This window comes from Protopterus annectens, chromosome 5.part0, assembly GCF_019279795.1.
Source record: "Protopterus annectens isolate FY-2018-M chromosome 5.part0, PAN1.0, whole genome shotgun sequence".
Taxonomy (NCBI): Eukaryota; Metazoa; Chordata; order Ceratodontiformes; family Protopteridae; genus Protopterus; species Protopterus annectens.
This window is the reverse complement of record NC_056735.1, coordinates 391,660,189-391,680,442: the sequence shown is the minus strand read 5'-3', so window position 1 is coordinate 391,680,442 and position 20,254 is coordinate 391,660,189. Positions and strand designations below refer to the sequence as shown.

At 42.3% G+C, this 20,254-nt stretch overlaps 1 protein-coding gene across 3 annotated transcripts in view; it reads right to left on the bottom strand.

Moving 5' to 3' along the window:
- The window catches only part of DCAF6 (DDB1 and CUL4 associated factor 6), a 2,031,218-nt gene that overhangs the window by 900,778 nt on the left and 1,110,186 nt on the right, over positions 1-20,254 (bottom strand). For 2 of the 3 annotated variants that reach the window (XM_044072358.1, XM_044072359.1), the window contains exons 10-11: positions 12,008-12,250; positions 11,136-11,297 (exon numbers count right to left, since the gene is read on the bottom strand). In XM_044072358.1, coding sequence (XP_043928293.1) covers positions 11,136-11,297; positions 12,008-12,250 — 405 coding nt within the window. The remainder of the gene's footprint in view (positions 1-11,135; positions 11,298-12,007; positions 12,251-20,254) is intronic. The other variant, XM_044072360.1, reaches the window with a different exon arrangement.

The window sequence follows — 20,254 nt, the reverse complement described above, 5'->3', positions numbered from 1 at the left end:
GAGATGTTAGAGCAATAAGCAAAACAGTTTTCCATAATAAGAACATAAGATCAGCGTGAACCCAAAGAAGGAATTTACTTATGAGGGGATATCATCTGCAATACTCCTTTGATGAACTGTTTTATCAAAAAAACAGGAAAGAACAAGAGGGATCCATTTGCAGACAAGCGGGCATGGCCACTAAATGCTCCTTAATGGGTGCATACTCTAAGTCATACTGAAGTAGTTCACACTAAAATTTCAAGACCAAAAGGATATTAACCACAATGGGCCCTCTCTTTCCATTTAGACACCACTTAGAAAAGCTTATCCATTTCTACACAGCATTTTCTAAAAGCAGGTTTTCTGGCCTCGTTTAACACCTGCTGCACATCCTCATTACACAACTGTCTAAAGAGAGTCAAGCTACAATTATCTAGCTGTCAAATTAACTTTCTTCAAACAGGCTGCACCCATCACCCCTGAGACTGTGTGAGCAGATCGAAGATATGAAGAATTCTGTGGTAACTGCTCTTGACCAAAACCATTTTAAGGGAGAGGGAGGTTACTATATTGATATTTGACATTTTTATTTGAACTTAAAGAAGTAACTTGTGAACAGTAGAAAGGGCAGAAACGCATACAGGAACATTCTCATCCAAGGGAACAAGAATACAAATGTTCTCCAAGTATGGCTGTAAGGATACCTGGAATAGAAGTTCTCCAGCTGGCTGTTTTGTATGGAGGCAATCAGATATATTTGAGCATTACCATACCTCTCAAACTCTTAGCACAAGAAATCTGGACAAAGACAAAAATAATTGGGGGGACAAAGGCTGAAAAATAGGGACAGGTTTTAAATATTGCTCTTATACAGTTAGAAAGTTGCTAGAATAAGATGTGTTGTGTTAGCATGCATTTTCTGAAGAATATAAAGTCTGAAACTCAAATGCCTGTCATCATTTTGTGACTTAAAGCCTCAATGATTTGCCAGAAAACCACAAAGTTTACAAGAAACAGACCAAATATCTCAGGCAAAAATCTGGACAATTGAGAGGTATGGGCACTACCCACATCTGGATTAGATCCTGGAACATCACTGCCTTGATCTTCCACTCATGTGGGTCTGCCCAGGATTTTCTATGTCTTTCTACCACAATGCTCTTATCTGAAAGAGCTGTATGATGCCTGAAGAGAAAGAATACAGAGAAGCCCAGTCCCAGGCTACCACTGCCAATCAGCACAAGAGGGTAACATCTCACACTCCATAGTGTGTTAAGGTACCACATCACTGCGTTTATGTCCGCAACCACCAGCAGAGGAGCCAGAGGTCAAAGGTGGTGAGGGACTTTAAGGAGTGAACACTGCCATCATCTCCCTGGATATTGATGAACTTCCGTGCATCCTTGGGTCCCCAGTTGGGTAGCACTTGCATGCCCACTGATGCAGTTCCCAAGGCAAATTTAGACGAATCTGTCTGGATAGAGTGTACTGGCAATGGAGGGGGAAAGGAAACCCTGGATTGAAACTCAACAAATCTCAACATCACTGTAATAATCATCTGATGAAGGGCAGCACCAGCAACTAGGATTCCATGAAATGAAGGTGCTGCATCTAGCAATTTAAGACATACCACTGAAATTTTCTCATGTGAAGACAGGACAGTGGTAAAATGAGAATTATGGATGCCATCAATCCAAAAATTACTAGGAATTCACAAGCTGACGAGTCATTCCTCTGGGAGAGTTCCAGAAATACTGTCTAATATAACAGGACCTTGTCTTTAAGGCAGAAAAGGCAGACTCTTGTTGAAGTCAATTAAGTATCCCAGAAAGAGGAGTCTTTGCAAGTGAGTCTTTGAGTATCACATGTGACTTTAGGAGGTTCAACTTAAAACCCTAGATGGGAGAGTTACGACAAGACCTTGTCTCGTGATTCTACACATCTGGATGGAGACTCTGCACAGATCAGCAAGTCGTCCAAGCACAAAAAAAGTGAATGTCCAAGTCCATCAGTGTGTCACAGCAGGAGGAAGGCATTTAGTAAATACTCGCCTTGCAGTGCATAGCCCAAAGAGCAATACAGAAAACTGACAGTGCAAACTGCAAACAATAAATCTCAGATATTCCCTGAAGCATTGAGCAATGGGGCTGTGAAGAAAGGCATCCGTCAAGACCAGGGTCACCATGAAGCAGGGGTCCAGAAAAGTACAGTTTTGTACCTACCATAAATGTAGATGTTCGAGTGCTAATACAGCTGCAGTAATCACAGATGGGTTCTCTGCCGTCAGGCGGGTCCTCGGTCGGCCGAATTCCAAAGTCTAGGTCCGGCGTCGGTTGTTGTCGCTTTCTCTCCTGATGTCAGTGAGGCCGGAGTATATAAGACACAGCCGATGCCATGTTCTTCAGTCTTTCTTGCCCCAGATGTCAGGTGCCCCCAGAAGGAAGGCAATACATAAATTATATATATATATATATATATATATATATATATATATATATATATATATACATGCAGTGCAATATAATCCAAAATCAGTAGTTGCAAGCAAATAAACCATAGAAGGATAACCCAGTCAGGTTGTATGAAGAGGGGGTTAGTCCCCAGGCCTTTACCAAGTGGGGAAGGAGGGAGGGAAACCTGTACTGCAGCTGTATTAGCACTCGAACATCTACATTTATGGTAGGTACAAAACTGTACTATGTTCATCGTGCATACAGCTGCAGTAATCACAGATGGGTAGAATCCCAAAGCTACGCACAGGGTGGTAGGTACTAGGTGGAACTGGGATGAGCCAGAATGCCCTGCAACATAGCAGTGGCAAAGCCTGCTCTAGTTTTGGAATATAAAGGCAGGTGGTAGTGTTTTGTGAAGGTATGCACAGAACTCCAAGTGGCTGCCTCCAAAATATCTTTGGTAGGAACTCCTCTGAGGAAGGCTGTAGAGGTAGCTGTGGCCCTGGTGGAGTGGGATCTGATGCCTGTAGGGACAGATTTCCCATGATAGGAATAACAAAACCGTATGCAGTGGCCTATCCACTTTGAAATTGTCTGCTTGGTAACTGGCTTCCCTTGAGCCCCTACCGCATAGGACACAAAAAGTTGCTCTGATTTCCTGAAGGACTTTGTTCTGTCCAAATAATAACGTAGCTGCCTATGGATGTCTAATGAGTGTAGCAGCCTTTCCCCTTTGTTTTGAGGATTGGGGTAAAAGGTAGGTAAGTGTATGGCTTGATTTAAAGCTACCCTGGATACCACTTTAGGCATAAATGACGGGTTGGTACGAAGGGAAACCCTGTCCTGATGGAAGATGAGAAAGGGCTGCACCGCCATGAGGGCCTGTAGTTCCGAAACCCTACGAGCTGAAGTGATGGCCAGAAGGAAGGCTGTTTTCCAGGACAAATATTGCAAATCTGTAGAGGCAGCTGGTTCAAAAGGAGGCAATGTTAATTTTTCTAGAATGTAATTAAGATCCCAGGCTGGTATTGGTTGTTTCCTTGGTGGTCTTATATTCTTAGCCCCTCTGAGGAACTGTCTTAAAGTGGGTGAGAAAATAAGGGTGGTTCAGTGTTGTATTCTGCAGAAATGGCTGAGGCATGGATTTTTATGGAGGAAAATGAAAGTCCACTGTTCAGCAGCTCAGCTAGATACTGTAATACCTGAGGCAAATTCAGTTTTCTAGGGTCCTGGCCTTTTTTCTCATTCCAAGAGCAAAACCGTTTCCATTTTGCGGAGTAAGCCTTTCTAGTAGATGGCCTTCTGGCCTCCAAAATGACATCCTGCACCTCTTTGGAGAGTAGGGTCTGTTGTGGTGTTAAGGAATTTTCCATGCAGCGAGATTGAGTGTTTTCAGCTGACTGTGAAGAGTTTTGTAGCTGTGCTGAGTCAGCAGAAGAGGCATTAGAGGTAGGGACCAGGGATGAGTATGTTTTAGGCTCCTCAGGAGTGGGTACCAGTGTTGCCTTGGCCAATCTGGAGCAATCAGTATCATCTTCGGTCTGTCTGCTCTTGCTTTCAAGAGCACCTTGGGCAGAAGAGGCAGAGGTGGGAAAGCGTAAACTGTCCATGCTGTCCAACTGAATGAAAGGGCGTCCACTCTCCAGGCCTTTGGATGAAAGGTCCTTGAACAAAACTTTTCCAATTGATGATTCCTGTGGGAGGCAAAAAGATCTATGTCTGGCCTCCCCCACACTTGGATTATCTCTGTAAACACCTGAGGATGCAACTTCCATTCGTGTGGATCTGTCATATTTCTGCTTAGATTGTCTGCCAGCGTGTTTTTTTCCTGGCCAGTACTGTGCTTGAAGTTCGATTTGCCATTCCAGAGCCAAGTTCCAAAGAGTCATGGCTAGTCTGCACAAGGGGTATATGAATGTGTTCCTCCTTGTTTGTTTATGTACCACATTACTGTGGTGTTGTCTGTTCTTATCAGTAATTGCCCTGGATGCAGGAGGTCCTTGAAAGCTGTAATTGCATTTATTACTGCTAGCATTTCTTTTTGATTGATGTGAAGGTGCTTTTCCTTTTGGGACCATTTGTCCTGAATGCACCTGTCTGTCATGTGCGCCCCCCAGGCATAATCTGAGGCGTCTGTTGTGATGACTTGATTTGCTTGAGGCTTGCAGAATGGGAGACCTGTGTTTGCTTGACATGCTTGGGCCCACCATCGAAATTCCTTTTGCAAACATGGAATTATTGGTATTATTGTTTCCAAACTGTGACTGTGTTGAGACCATAGGTTTTTTAGGTACCACTGAAGTTTCCTCATATGCAACTTTGCACATGGGATTAAAAGAATGCAAGATGCCATGAAGCCCAGAGCCTGCAGGATTTTCCTTGCAGTAAGCCTGGTACATTTTGCTAGTATTTTGAAGTACTGAGTTAGTTGTCCCTGTTTTTCTGGCGTAAGATAGGCCATCTGGGTGTTTGTGTCCAAGTTGGCACCCAGGAAAGTTATTTTCTGAGATGGTGTTAGCCTGGATTTCTCTGTTGATTGTGTATCCCAGAGAATGCAGTAACAGTGTTACATAAGCCAGATGTTCCAGAAGTATGTACTTGCTGTCCACTTGGATCAGGCAGTCGTCCAAATAAGGGTAAATTTGTATCCCTTGACGTCTGCAGTAGGCAATCACTGATGCCAGGCATTTTGTGAATACTCTGGGCGCAGTAGATAAGCCAAAGGGCAATGCAGAGAATTGATAGTGGATTGAACCTGCAAGAAATCTGAGGTATCTTCTGCAGCTTTGTCTGATTGGGACATGCAGGTATGCCTCCTTGAGGTCCAATGTTACCAGCCAAAACTCCTTGCCCAGCATGGGAAGAAGCTACTGTAATGTGAGCATCTTGAATTTTGGTACGAGTAAAAATGTGTTTAGGATGGATAAGTCCAAAATGGGTCTCCAGTTGGTTCCTTTTCTTGGTACCAGAAAAAGTCTGGAATAAAAACCTTGACCTTGTTCGTGAGTAGGTACCTCTTGAATAGCTCTCATGTCTATGAGCTTTGAAATTTGTAGTTGTGTCTCTGCCCTTTGATGGTGTGGCAGGTTTGGCATGCCTCTCATTATTGGAAGAGTGTGGAATTGAAATTTGTAGCCTCTGTTTATAACGTCCAGGATCCATTTGTCTGTTGTGACAATATGCCAATTTCTTGTAAATAATGCCAGCTTTCCTCCCAAGGGTGCTGCCAGCTGAGACTTGCTTGGCATGGAAATGAGGGAGTCATTGGGTTTGTTTCCTGTATTGTTGTGCACTGTCTTCGCCACCTCTTGGTGCTGGAGTTTGCCATTGCCTGCCTCTATATGATCCTTGTGATTGCCCTCTGCCCCTTGTGCGCCTGTATCTACCTCTTTGGGGCTTGTCAGTGGCTGGAAAGGACCAGTTTTTTGAAGGCCAATTTCTGCTAAAACGTGGTGGTTGGACCTGTAGAAAAGCTTTGACAGTTTGCATAGATTTGGCTTTTTCTTCCATTTTCCGTAATATCTCCTCAGCATTAGTACCAAACAGCACATCCTTTTGTAAAGGAGCATCTAGAAGTTTAGCTTTCACATGATCAGGCAAGCTTTGTTCCCTAAGCCAGGCATGTCTACGAATGACTGATCCTGTAGCAGCAGCTCTACTTGAGGCCTCTAGGGCATCATAGCCACATTGTAAGGTTTGTTTACCCACTTGCTCTGCACTATGCATCATATCCTGCAACTCCTTCAAATCTGGTTGTTCAGGTTGAGACATTTTATTCCTTAATTGTGATAACAGGAACTGTTGATATTTAAGCATATGAAACTGACAATTTAAGGCCCTCATGGCTAGGGTGGCGAGGTATATACCTTTTTTCCCCACCTTTCTAAGGATCTTGACTCTCTTTCGGCAGGAAGTGGATTCTTAGCAGTAGAGGCCTTCAATCCCTTGGGGCCTTGAGAAATGGTTTCAGGGTCAGCATTATGGCTTTTGTAGAGAAATTGGTGAGAGTTAGGAACTCTGTAGTACCTATCAGGTTTGACTGGTGCAGGAGGCAGGGAATCCGTGTTAAGGCAAGCCTCCGAATAAACATCATCAAGTATGTCCAAGACAGGAGGTATCGCCAGAGGTCTGTGTTGAGGTAACAAAAGAAATTCCCTAAGTCTTTTCTTGGAATCAGAAAAGTCTTGGTCTTCCCAATGGAAGTGTTCCCTCAAAGTGTGCAAGGTTTCCCCAAAGGAAAAATCCTCAGGAGGAGATACAGAAGGAATGGACTGCTCTGCATCCGAATCTTCAAAAGGAGAGTAAGAGTGTTCCTCTACATCAGAATGTTCTGATAAAATGGAGCCCTGATCAGAAGAGGGAGAATCTTCCTCCACTCTGGGTCTCTTGTCTGGAGGGGGCTGGGAACCCCTGATAAGAGTAATTAAATCCTCAGCCATTTTAAGCATCTGCTTTTTAGGCATGGGGCCTGGAGATGGGCCCTGTGCAACAGGCCTCTTGGGATGCCTGGCTGATTTGGATTTAGTAAAGACCTTAATAGAAAAGGAAGATGAGGGTCTAAAGACACCATGGGTGGAAGTGGACCTGTCCACATTGGGAGGCTCAACACTCACAATGGCTTCGGTGGTTGTAGTCTGGGAAAGGGCCGAGGTACCTGCAGTCTCGGTTACAGAAGACACCATCAAAGGAGTGTCGTCGGTAGTCAGGGACTGCAAAGGCATCTCGCTGAGAACCGGACCACGTGTAACCGGTTTTGGCGTGGTGTCGGTGGGGACCGCGGACCTCGCTTGTCGGTCCTTGTCCTTGCGTTTTTTGGACAAAACGGTAGTCGGAGTCTCCGACGACATTTTATAATCAAAGGCTTTACCAAAAAAGTGTTGGGCGAACTCGGCCCGACGCTTAATAGTGCGTTTATTGAAAGTAGCGCAAAAGCGACAGCCCGAGACGTCGTGGTCTGGGCCTAAACAAGGTATGCAGAGGGAATGGAAATCCTTATGCGGTATTTGCTTCCCACAAGAAATACAATTATTAACTTTTTCTGACATCGGTCTGAGGCAAGAAAAGTTTCCCCAACGGGGTACTTAGCTTTAATTAAGACTTCGGTTTCCAATTTTTTGTAATTCAGGAGCTGGCCGACCGGCACTTGCGAACTGCTTCTGCTTCGGGCACCGTGCGGCAAAAAAGGCTGAAGAACATGGCGTCGGCTGTGTCTTATATACTCCGGCCTCACTGACGTCAGGAGAGAAAGCGACAACAACCGATGCCGGACCTAGACTTTGGAATTCGGCCGACCGAGGACCCGCCTGACGGCAGAGAACCCATCTGTGATTACTGCAGCTGTATGCACGATGAACATCAGAGGACCTGTCTGCAGGATAAACATCTTGAACTCGGAGACCTTGAAAAACATATTCAAAAAAGAACAGTCTCACGCCAGTCTCCATGACTGCTCTTATTGGGGAACCAAGAAAATACTAGAGAAAAGACCTTTGAGTCCAGCATTTGCTGGAGAACAGCAGGGAATAACAAAGTCTGGCCCAGAACATGTGGGGGGGGGGTGCCTGAATAGAGGCAGAAGATTTTCTCACTTCCATTTGAAACTCTTGCCAACAATGTTTGCACCCATTTGTCAGAAACCACTGGTGAACAGGCTGCACTGTTGAAAGCTAACTTAAGAGATAAAGCACCCAATGGGGGACTTGATAAAGATGGGTGCAGCTCCTAACACAGTCAAAAGTTGGAAGGGGGATTATCCTTTCTAGGGAAGGAACACTTCTTGTTAGGCTTGGAGGAGTTATCATCCTGCCATTTCCTTTTATTGCATTGGATTTTGTTCAGCTGGGACTTCTCTGGTTAGACTCCTGAAAATTAACTGGTTTAAAGAAGAACTGGGGAATATGAAACCTTTTCAATGCTCCTTGCATCCATTTGCTTCTGTCATCCCAGTGTTCAAGGATCTGATTAGCTGCTGCTGCTGCTGCACCAAACACACAATCAGACTCACGAGGAGCATTCGTTACCTCGTTTTTTTAACTAATCAACAAAATTCTGGAAGTGCAACCCAGTATATCTGCTAATCACCACTGACACTGCCGTATTTCTAGAAATAGTATCAGCAACCTAAAAAGCCTTTTTTAGAACATGTTTTGACAATTGAGAAACTTTGGAAATAATATCTTTAAAATTCCTGTCAGAAATATTTAACATACAAAATGGAGCCACACTGCAGTTTAAACAAAATAATAATTTAAAATGCTGTAATCCCACTCGATCATCTCAAATAATAATAACCCAAAAGAAAAAAATGCATTATCAGCAAGTATTCCAGTCAAAACTTCCAAATGAAGCTTTTAATCAACAGGCCACACTGTGCTAGTCAAAGTAAAAACAGAAGCATATACAAAATTTCTAATCAGAAAGAACAGTCAAAGCAGCAGGATATAGTATTCAAGCACTGACAGAAAAGACAAAGGGAAGAAATAAAACCCAAAAGGAGTTTCTTATCTGAGTTCTGCAGCTGGAATCCCCAGAAGGCAAGGTAAAATTCATAAGTTGGTACTGGGCTATCTGCCCAAAAGCATATATTAGCCCAGCCACGTTGTGCGGTATTCACCGCCCCATTAGTAGTTCCCTAGACCCTTGTACTAGCAGCTAGTACCCTTGGCCCCTATCTAGTAGTGCTGTTGGTGTGATCCCCGGTGTGAACTTTCTGTTACCCATCCACTCATCAAGGTTCCTCTTGAAGAGTGATAGTGAGGGGCTCTGTCTTATGTAGATCAGGACCCTGTTCCATAGTAAGGAAAGTCTCTGCGAAGGGAATCTATCCCTCCAGCATGTTCTATTCATTGTTGTGTTGAGGTTTATATCCCTAGAGCGTGTAGCTCCAGTAGATTTGGTTTTGCTAAGATGGAGCATGTTCAACAATTCTGGGTTGGACATGGCTCTGTACGTTAGACAGAGATCACCTCTGAGAAAGCGGTACGCAACAGAGAACAGTCTTAGCTTTTTCAATCGTGCTGCATACGGCAACTGTTTGAGGCCAGTAATCCTCTTGGTTAGGTACCTCTGTGGTCTCTCCAGCTGCTGGAGATGTCTAGCCAGGTACATTCCAATTGGTGCATTGTACTCAATAATGGGTCTGGTGAGGGAAGAGTAGAGGGGCACCATTACATCCTTAGATCTTGATGCGAACCCTTTCCCTGATTGTGGCACAAGAAATGTGAATTGGCCCTGTCTGTTCGTGTAAAGGGCAGTCTTGTCTGTTCTCTGTCACAGACAGGACAGATAGGCAGTGGGAGGAGTTCTGAGCTTTGACCAACTGCCAGAGGGAGGGTAGAAAGGCACTTCTACCCATATGCTAGCAAGGCAGCGTATTTGTTGAACATCACTCAGAACAAACATCTTTCCTTTGAAGATTAACAATCAAACTGTGAAGGCAACATAAAAGAACTGAGGAACACATATCATAGCTGTCTCCTCCTGGCTGGCACATGCTATCAAGGAAATCGTTAAAAGGCAGGACCTGTTCTGCTCAGAACACAAGAGTTAAAGATTAAAATAATTCTGTAGAAATGGTTACTTCAGAAGAGGAAATCTTACTAGTCATCTACTATAGCGGACACCTGATATCAGATACATTTAGTCTTGAAAGATGAAATAAATAATCCTAATCTATTATCAACCTGGAAAGGTAGTACACTGTGACCCACATAAAGTACATCTTGATGCAATACCCCTGAGGATCTCATGACTGCAGTTTTACTGCAGATTAATAAAAGTAGGGATAAGTGTAAGGAACCACCAGCCTTTATAATGTGAGCCAAAACTGATTTCCTCTAACAAAATGTATTCGGTTGAGCCGTATAACTCTGAAGAATTAACATTACATTTAAAAAATAATCTACTATGAAAATTAAGCCCCATTTATTCATATTTTTTTTGGGGGGGGCTTCTATACGTAATTTACATGCAGTGCTATGATTAACATTTAATGCAGGGCCTATAAAAATGTGTGCAAAGGCCCATATAATACAGCTCAGATTATTTCACAAGGAACAGGATTGTTGGTAATACTGTAACATTCCCTGAATGACATCAAAACTGCTCAGTGCACTTAAAACTGTGGTGACAAACAAAGGTGCAGTGCTAGCTGGAATTATGTTCAAGCCAAAAGCAACAGTAAACTTCAAAGGTATTTTAACTTCAATGGACCTTTATGCAGCATTAACAACATGAACCACTACGCTACAACAGTTTCAACAAAAAGCATCTCCAAAGAGTTATCCCATACAACACTGCACAAACATATTTGCAAGTAAGAAAGCCAATGTTTACATTTGCTTTACGGCCATACCTTAACCTTATTTTGGACAACCGAAAGCAAAGTAACTGTTTACAGGGGATTGTTAGGAAGCTTAAGTGAGGCAGGTAAAAAAAGCAAGTGAATAGTTTATACTTCATTCAGTGTTACTTTGTATATGTTAATCTGCATGTGCCTTTGGTTAACAAATATGAAACATGAGGATAGCAACCAAAAGCTACTGTTTAGAAAGCTTACAATGCCAAATTATTTTAGTAATATGATGACACCACCATAAACAAGAGGCTTCAGCAAGTGCATTAGCTGCCTTAAGGGGAAGCATCTTTGAAAATTCTGCAGCATCTACTAAACACTCTACTAACAGATCTTTAATAAACAACCTGAAGCCTGAGGGTCTTGGGAGGAACCCCCTGAAGCAGACTGATCAGTGGTGGACTGGGGTGGTTTCTGTGCTAGGTCTTGCTGCCTCTGATGTTCAGCCATCTTAAGCTTCAGCTGCTGCAGACGCCTACGGACTAAACTTACCCCAGATGCTCTTAGTTCTGACACAGAGAAAGGAATGAATAAAACAGAAGCAAAGAAAAGAAAAAATCAGATGCAGAGTACAGGAATGAAAAGAGAAACTGATGCAATTTAAGAGATATGCATAAGAAAATGTGGTGATTATTCATGCAAATGCGAGTGATCACTACTACTACTACTACTTTTTGTAAGGGACTTAAAACTATTAATTTTGTAATAATAAGACCTAGGAAAACAGACAATTCAGCTATTTAGCCATTTGTGAATTAACTGGCATTTTAAAGTAAAGAAAAAAACAGGTAAAACTTCTGCTGAATATATTCCAGTTTCAGTGATTAATTCCTTAAATTTTTCTTTGTAATTAACTTTCTTGATTTCATTATACTTAAGAAAGTTCAGGCTAGGTTCTACCATGTGAAGCAGTAATCCTGCAACACTGTACTGCACAACCTAATTTACTATTCTGACATCTTCAAGTAATGGATGCCACCATACCTCTAAACAAGCAAACAAACAAACAATTTTACTTTCAGGCATTTTGCACTACATCAAAAAACAAATTTAAGAGTTTCGTGTGCAGTAAATCATTTTCATTTACATCCAAAAAAGAGATCAGAGATAAAAAGTAGTGCTTTCTGAAAATGTATTAATTAGAGTTCAGTTCTTAAAACTGCAACTGAACTTTTAATATGATAACATAACAAGTATTCTTTAATCTGTTTGCCCTCACCTGACTGTTGGGCAGTATCATTAGCAGTACTCTGTGCAGGTTGCCTCTCAGGGGAGGACAATGATGTGGAAGTTGGACTTTCTGTTGAAGACGTGGATGCAACCTGTGCTGATGCTGTAGAAGAAGATGAGGAAGGAGGGAGCTGTTCAGAAGAAGCATCTACTTCCATTGTACTTTCACTCACCTCAGACTGAGCAGTCATTGCAGGACTGGAAGCTGGAGTTTCTGTTCTGGCATTTCCACCTTTTAGAAATAAACATAAAGGAACATAAACATGAGTAGATTTTTGTTATAGGTGCTTCTTTCCACTTCCACTTTTCTGACAATCAAGCCTCTCACAACTAACCTCAAGTTAAATGGACCACAATGTGGCGATCCACTTGGGTGAGCCATTCAAAGAGGTCACCATCTATCAGACATCAAGGACTTTATACTCTCAATGGCTTACAATTTTCAGACTGGAAGAGTTCAGATCAACCTGGTGATCATTGAGCAGCCATCGTGGAAGATTTCCACTTATGAGGGTTCTACAATGTTCTGGTTCTAATCAAGTACTCCACTGGAATAATACTCAGGATTGTACTACAATGAAAACCCTACGGGAAGAATATGAATTTTGTATATATTTTTCTATATTTGAACACCCTCTTGGTACTGGCTTCAATGCTCATATTGAAACTTCATATGGTGACTGTGATATCACCTTTTATACTCAGGCAGGAAATGTACTTGTTCAGTGGCTTTCACTGCCACAGCAGGACTTTAATGCATTAAACTTGCTTCCCACTATGTGAGTTTTGGCATTCTGCTCAATATGTAGAAAAGAAAAACTACCTAGAATATTTTTGTTATGGATTATCATTAAGTTATTAAAAAAAATGTATGTACTCACCATAACATTCCATCTGTGTTATCCATTTTAATTCTTCCTCAACTGATGGGTTTGAATTTGATCCTTCAGATCTAACTCAGCCATTGCTAAAGCTCGTGGCAACCAAAAACGCTCAAGCTTTTCCCTTACCCATAATGTACCAACCCCCAAGTACCTCAGATCTTGTTAGCTGACTTTAGTAGAAAGAAAATATTTGAGTCAAATAGGAAGAAGACTACATCTGGAGCTTAATATAAAGGACAGTCTTGTCCTATACCTACTCATGCTTCCATAAGTTTACACAGGATGGGGGTTGGTGGGTGGGGAGTTGAGGAAGAATGAAAATGGACAATACAGATGAAACGTTATGATGAGTATATAACTTCTTTATCTGATGTTGTAAACTTTCATTCTGTTCTCAACTGATGGGACAGACTCCCCAGCTAACTAAATTCCAGGGTAGACTCAAGAAAGGATATTCCTGAGCACCACTGAACCAAATGATGCTCTATCTCTGAAGACCAGATCCAATTTTAATGAGTAATAAAAGTATAGGGAGTAGCCCAAGTTGCTGCTAAGCATATATCACCTATGGACATTCTAGACTGAAAAACTGAAGAGGTGGGCCATGGAGCTAGTTGAATGGGCCTGTAATGGTTTTGGTAGAGTAATGTCCAACTTGTTATAAACAAATGAAATACAATCAGTTAGCCACTTAGATAATGTAACTTTTGCAACTGTTTTTCCCAATTTTACTTCTGCAAATGAAACAAACAATTGGTCAGTTTTTCTGATGTCTTCTGTTCTATGTAAGTAAAAACCTAGTTGTTTGCGGATGTCCAATAAATGCAACATCTATTCTGTTGTCGCCTCACAGTAAGACGTTGTCCTGTTCGATTCTCAGCTAGAGCGTCTTCTGTGTGGAGACATGCGTGAATGGGCGTATCTTCATTGAAGGTTGTGCGTCAGAGCTGGCAACTGGGTACGTAAAAATCTACTGCCAATCATTAGCGGACCAGAGTTCCGCTGTGGCGACCCCCAACCGGGAAAAGTCGAAATACACAACAACATTCTTCTTTGTTAGCAAATTTAGGAAAGAATAATGGTATTTCAATGGACTGATAGATATTAGATTCTGACACCATCTTAGGAAGAAAGGATGCATTAGTCTGTAATATAACCCTATCCTTGTGAAAAATCAAGTATGGTGGTTTAGAGGACAAGGCTTGAATCTCAGAGGTAATAGCTACCAGAAAAATTGTCTTCCATGAAAGGTAGTTAAGGTCACATGTAGCTGCTAGCTCGAAGGGGGACTGAGTAAGAGCCTGCAGTACCAGATTCAGGTCCCATGGCAGAGTAAGACCCTTAAAAGGGGGTCTCAGAAAAAGAGTCCCTTTCAATAAGGCTTTACTCAATTTATGAGATGCGACAGAAGAACCATAAAAACCAATGTGAAAATTTGATATTGCTGCTAACTGAACTTCAACAGTAGATGCACTAGCTCCTTCTTTAAAAGGATGTGTTAAAAATTCAAGGATGTTATGCATCGGGGTTGAAAAAAAATTCAGTATTATTTTGATATGCCCAGTAAACAAACCTCTTCCATTTGCTGGAATAGAGTTTTCTGGTAGAAGGTTTATGGGAAGATAAAAGTATTTGACAGACAGGTGACGAGAGTATAGGTTGTCTGGCTATTAATGGAACTGCAGAAGCTAGACAGTCAGTCTTAGGTTGGTTACATTTGGATGAATCATGCCTGCCGGGTGAAACAGGAGGTCTGGAGTCGGATCCAGAATCCAAGATTGTTGTAACAAGTGAGGATAAAGGTAGGGGAACTACATCTGTCGAGGCGAGAAGGGTGCAATGAGGATGAATTTGCTCTTCAACATGGCAGCTTTCTGTAAGATGTTTGGAATTAACGGAATTAGTAGATAAACATAGAGTAGCCTGGGGGGAGGGGCTGGGCAATCATGAAGTAGAGCATCACTCTGGGATTTCCCCTGCAAAGGAAGTAGGGCAAGGTAACTGCTGCATTTGTTGTTTAGGGGGAAGGAAATAAATTGCAGCAAGGCTGTCCCCACTGACAAAAAATCAGTTCCTTGACGTTCTTGTTGAGGGGCCATTTGTGAGGTAGAAGAATATACCTGTTCAGTTTGTCTGCTATCACACTGGATTTCCCTGGAATGTGTGCTGCTATGAGAAATAGGTTGGATGACATCGCCCATTGCTACACAATGAGAGCTTCGACACAAGGGGTAGGATCTGGTCCCTCATTGTTTTTTGATGTACCAAACTACTGACATATTGTCCCTTAGAATTGCAATCGTCCCCAAGTGGACAGCATCCTGGAAAGCCTGCAATGCTAAAAGCACTGCTCTCATTTCTAGGACACTGAATGCAAGCCAGCCTCTTCGGGGAACCAAGTGCCTTGGACTGTCCTCCAAAAAATGCCCCACCCCAGCTGGGAATTGTCCATGGTCACTATGGTCTTGGGCAGAGGGGAAATAAATGGATGGCCTTGTAGAAACTGATCTGATCGAATCCACCACCTGAGATCTCTCTTGCATGTCTGAGTGATTCGTATCTGATAAGACATGGGTTGGTAAAGTAGTGACCATTGCGTGGCTAGCATCCACTAAAGTATTCTCATGTAAAATCTGGACAAAGGCACTAATGTTATCACTCTTGCCATTGATCCCTAAGCTTGAAGGACCAGATACGCTGAAATCTTGGTACTGCAGATTATTTTTCTGACCTATGATCTTATGGTCTGAACTCTTGAGGGTGGTAGTGAAGCTATGGCTGACTTTGTGTTGAGAAATGCTAGTATGAATTCTAGAGTTTGAGTTGGTTCTAGTTGGGACTTTTTGTAGTTTATGGTTATCCCCAGAAGTGAGCAAGTCTGGAGAACTTGGTTTCTTGCTCTTATCAGCTGAGGAATGGTTGGAGCGGAAATGAGCCAGTCATCTAGATATGGAAACACCCTTGCAGTCTGAAGTGAGCTGCTACTACTGCCATGCATTTGGTAAACACCCTGGGGCTGTGGTGAGACCAAAGGGCAGAACTATGAACTGGTAGTGACTGGCTCCCAGCTAGAAACGTATATAATTTCTTGTTCATCTATTCATCTTTATATGATATTACGCATCTTGGTGGTCTATTGAGCACATCCAGTCATCCTTGCCCAGAAAAGGGAAAAATGGACTGAACCGTAACCATATGAGAATTGGTTTGAATTGACTTGTTTAAGACGCTGAGATCCAAAATTGTTCTGCAGTCCCATTTTCTTTGGCACGTAAAAGAACCTTGAGTAAGTTCTGGATTCTATCTAGTCTGGGGGACCTCTTGGATGATTTTTTTCTAGCAAGCAGCATTTGAATTTGAATTGCTGCTTTTTCCCTCTCACTGGGTGAAACATTAGGGATTTTTTTCTCAAGTTTGCAGGAGGAAGGGAAAGGGAAATTATATAACCTCTGGAAATAATCCTCTTAACCCAAGTATCTTTTGTTAAGTCTAGCCAGGCTCTCTGGTGCAGGGATAAATGTCCCCCGCTGCCTTCAGAAGTGGGCAAGTGGGCCTCCTTTTAGGAGCACTGGTAGGCTCTGTCAAAGAAGGATTCTTTGGACCCCTCTGCACTTGGGCAGTGTCATCTACTACAGTTTCATCCTCTGCCTCTGGGGGAACCTCCTCCATGTGTGTCTTGGAATGGACCCTGAAACTTCTTGAACCACATCTTTTGACCACCTCATTGATTCCTTCAAAAGAGTCTTTGAAGGGTCAGGTCAAAAATGTGCACCAATGGCAGACAGTGTCTTTCCATCCTTTTCACACCTGGATAGTGTGTCCTTCACCTTGGGGCCAAACAAAGATGTGCTGTCAAAGGAAGCATTGACGAACGAGGACTTTTTAAGACTCTGCAAAATCACAAGTGGATCCAGGCATGCCTCCTAATGAAAATGCCTGAAACCACTGCCCTTGAGGATCCTTCTGCTACATGCGAAACCAACCTCATTGAGGAATTAGAAATGGATTGCAGGTAGCCAACTGAGAAGTCACAGATGACCAAACTTCTTCAAAAACAGCTTCTAAGAGGGTATTCCACAACTCCTTAATCAAATCCCTCTGACGTCTTGTAAAGTGTGCCAAATAATTCAGAGACCTTGAAGCAAAGGTTGCTGAAGCACAGACATGCTTCCCAAATCTGTCCATGTCCCACAACTCCCTGTTGGGGGGATGGACAGTGGAACTCTCCTCGGCAAGTTGTTTTTTGGTGGCCGCCGCTATGACCATGGAATCAACGGGCACTCTTTTTCCCCAAAACTGCTTGTCCATAGGTGGTGCCATAATCTTATCTGGTCTATGGGGTATATGTTCAATGGTGTCAGGTTCCTTTCACGCCTGCTGATAGATCAACTCATTCAGCTCATTGGCGGGTGAAGTCACTGAGGAGGTAGATGGGTCAGTACTGAAGGCCTCCAGGAATATGTACTCCTTAGACAAAGGGTTGCTGGGCATCCAGCCATCTCTCTGTTTAAAGATTTCAAGGATGTCTCCAAATGAGGCATCTTCAGGAGGTGACCATAGGGACCCTTCACCTTCATCAAAATTTGTATCTTCTGTGTTGGACTCCTCAGGTGAGTCAAGGTGCTTCCTCTTGCACGTCTTCTTCTTAGGGACCTCCTTACAAGGGATGATCTGGAGAGATATCAGAAGAAGAAATCAAGATTCCCTGAGGGGAAGCCTGGGGTCTTGGTACTGGCTGTCCATGTGGAATGATTTGGTGAGACTCTGAATGATGAAACACCACGGTTGAAGATCTAGGACCCGAGAGGGTTGGATCTGACAGTTCTGTCGAGACAATGAAGACTCTCTTCACAACCTTGAAGAAAGATCACCCCAGAGAAAGGAAAGACCTCGGATCTGAGAAGGCAATCTTCTGGACCATGACCCTCCTCCCACTCTGAAAGCAAAATCCCCAAGGTGGAAGCCGGAGTTGAGCTGTCCAATGTCAAGAATCCAAGGCACACAGATAGCTCCGAAAGTTTCTGAGTTGACTGTAACATCTCAGATCTGACAGGTAAGCTTCTGCTCTGACAGCATTATGGATCTGATGGGATCAGAGCACACAGAGGAAACTCAGGACCCGAGGATACAGCAATCCTTAGATACAAGCCAGAAGGATCTGGGCAGCTAGGATCCATAGACTCTGAGCCCACTGAAGGAGTCAGAGGAGGAACTTGTAGTGGGGGTGTAGTAGTGGAACCGACCTCTTGATCTAGGAGCCAAGAGGACACCCATCTGACCCTGTGGTGAGAGCATTTTTCTCACTACTCTTTCTACATCTTCTGTAAGACACCTTGGAAGAACAAGCAGACAAAAGATTGAAGGAGACCTGGGTCTTTCCAGAAAGTGGAGAGTACCCTAGAGTGTACTGGATCCACTGAGGGTGAATATTTAGTCCTTGGTAGTGCAATAAATTTAGATGGGTTGGCAACAGCTGGGTCTGAAGAAGAATGTCTCGGATCAGATGAATTTGGATCCATCAACTTTTGTTTCTTTGGATGCAAGTGCATCAGATCAGATGATTTCCATGCTTTTGGATCAGAGGTTGAAGTTGGATCACTCTTGATCCTTTTTTGGGAAGACTCCGAAGCTGAAGACGAGGAGGAAGGCTTTGGAAACCCTGTTTTTGTCTTAGATTTTAATTTGGGAGACTTGTCTCCAGATACAGCCTCTTCAAAAGAAGAGGGTAAGTGTCCTTTCAAGAGTAATTTATTTTTGCATTCAACCAGAGCTCTGGGATTGAATGCATGACATATTGAACAGTCCTCCTGTAAATGAAGAGGCCCTACACAGTGCACACATAAGGTGGGTGTATCCAAAAATGGAATCTTATGTCCGCATTTTGAAAATTTTTTAAAGCCCACAGGCCCTTTCCCTGACATATTCAAAAAAATATTAACACAAAGTTGAATTAACTTTTTTTTTTTGAGACAGGGAAAGGCAAGAAAAAGAAATTACCAACAATGGTAGGAAGAACTACAATTACTGCAGGTTAGCAGAGAAAAGAATACTAATGATATCATTCAAGAAATACTTAAAAAAGTAATAAAAATATAGGACAAATAAGGGGAAAACTAAACGCTAAAGGTTTCAAAGGTTTTTTTAGAAAGAAAACGAAATTTAAACTTAAAACAAACGCTTAACAATGACTGATTACCACTTCTTTCGCTGAAAGTGGCAAATGAGATCCGAGATACTTGGAGTTGGTGCATTATGAGTAAGGAAGAAGCTCAAGAGTGGTTGCCACAAGCTTTAGCAACTTCTGAGTCGGATCTGAAGGATCAGATCTAAACCCATCAGTTGAGGATAGAATGAAAATTGACAACATGAGATAAAATCTTAACAAATTTCACCAAGAAAAAATATATCAGATTCATCATGCCATGATAACTTGTCATAGTTCTGTGCAACTAAACTAGTGGGGTGATATTCAGAAGTTTGAGGCACTAAAAATATTAACGGCAAACAGGAATGGTAGCTGCTTTTGTAATATTAACGGCAAACAGGAATGGTAGCTGCTTTTGTAGATGAACACCCTGCTGTTACTAACAGAAAGTTATGCAAAGAAATCTCAATGGAGGACTGGTTTACAGGCTTTCAATGTCACAAGACTGACATGTTTCATTATATTCAGTTTCCATTCCTCTGTATGCGGACTATAGTAATGGTCCAAAATAATTATTTACGGATTTGTTATAATGCAACTAAAATGCCATATAACAGTATTAAGTAGTTAAAAGAGGGTTCAAATTCAGAGGTGTGCTGTAGTAAAATCCCCAAGGGTAGAAGTGACACCTTCTTAAGGATTCATGACATTTGACAGAAAATATCAAAATGTTGAAATATCACCATGTCAAAATCTGCCCCCCCCAAACACACCACCTGCTAATTATACATGCCAACTCCAGTATCACACAGCATTGGGGAAAAGGTAAATTTCATTTTTAATATTTTGTGGTTCTGACATTCTGGCATGTCAACATAACATTTCTGTCAAATGTCATGAACCTGCTTTTTACATGAGAACACCAGCATTTACTGCCCAAACATTCATAATGGAATCTTCAGGGAGAAGTGAGATATGCCCTTTTATACATACGCACCAGACCCACTGCTTCACAGACATCCACTGCCACAGTCTGACATTTTGAATTATTATACATTTTTTCACTCTTGGTGTTGAACTGAACTTCTGCTCATTATGCAGGAAAAAAAACAATGGCCTAGAATACTTCTTTGCATACTTGTAATTACTTCAGAAGTAATAAGCCTATGCATTTCAGAAGACAAACATATTTTTCCTTTGCAACATG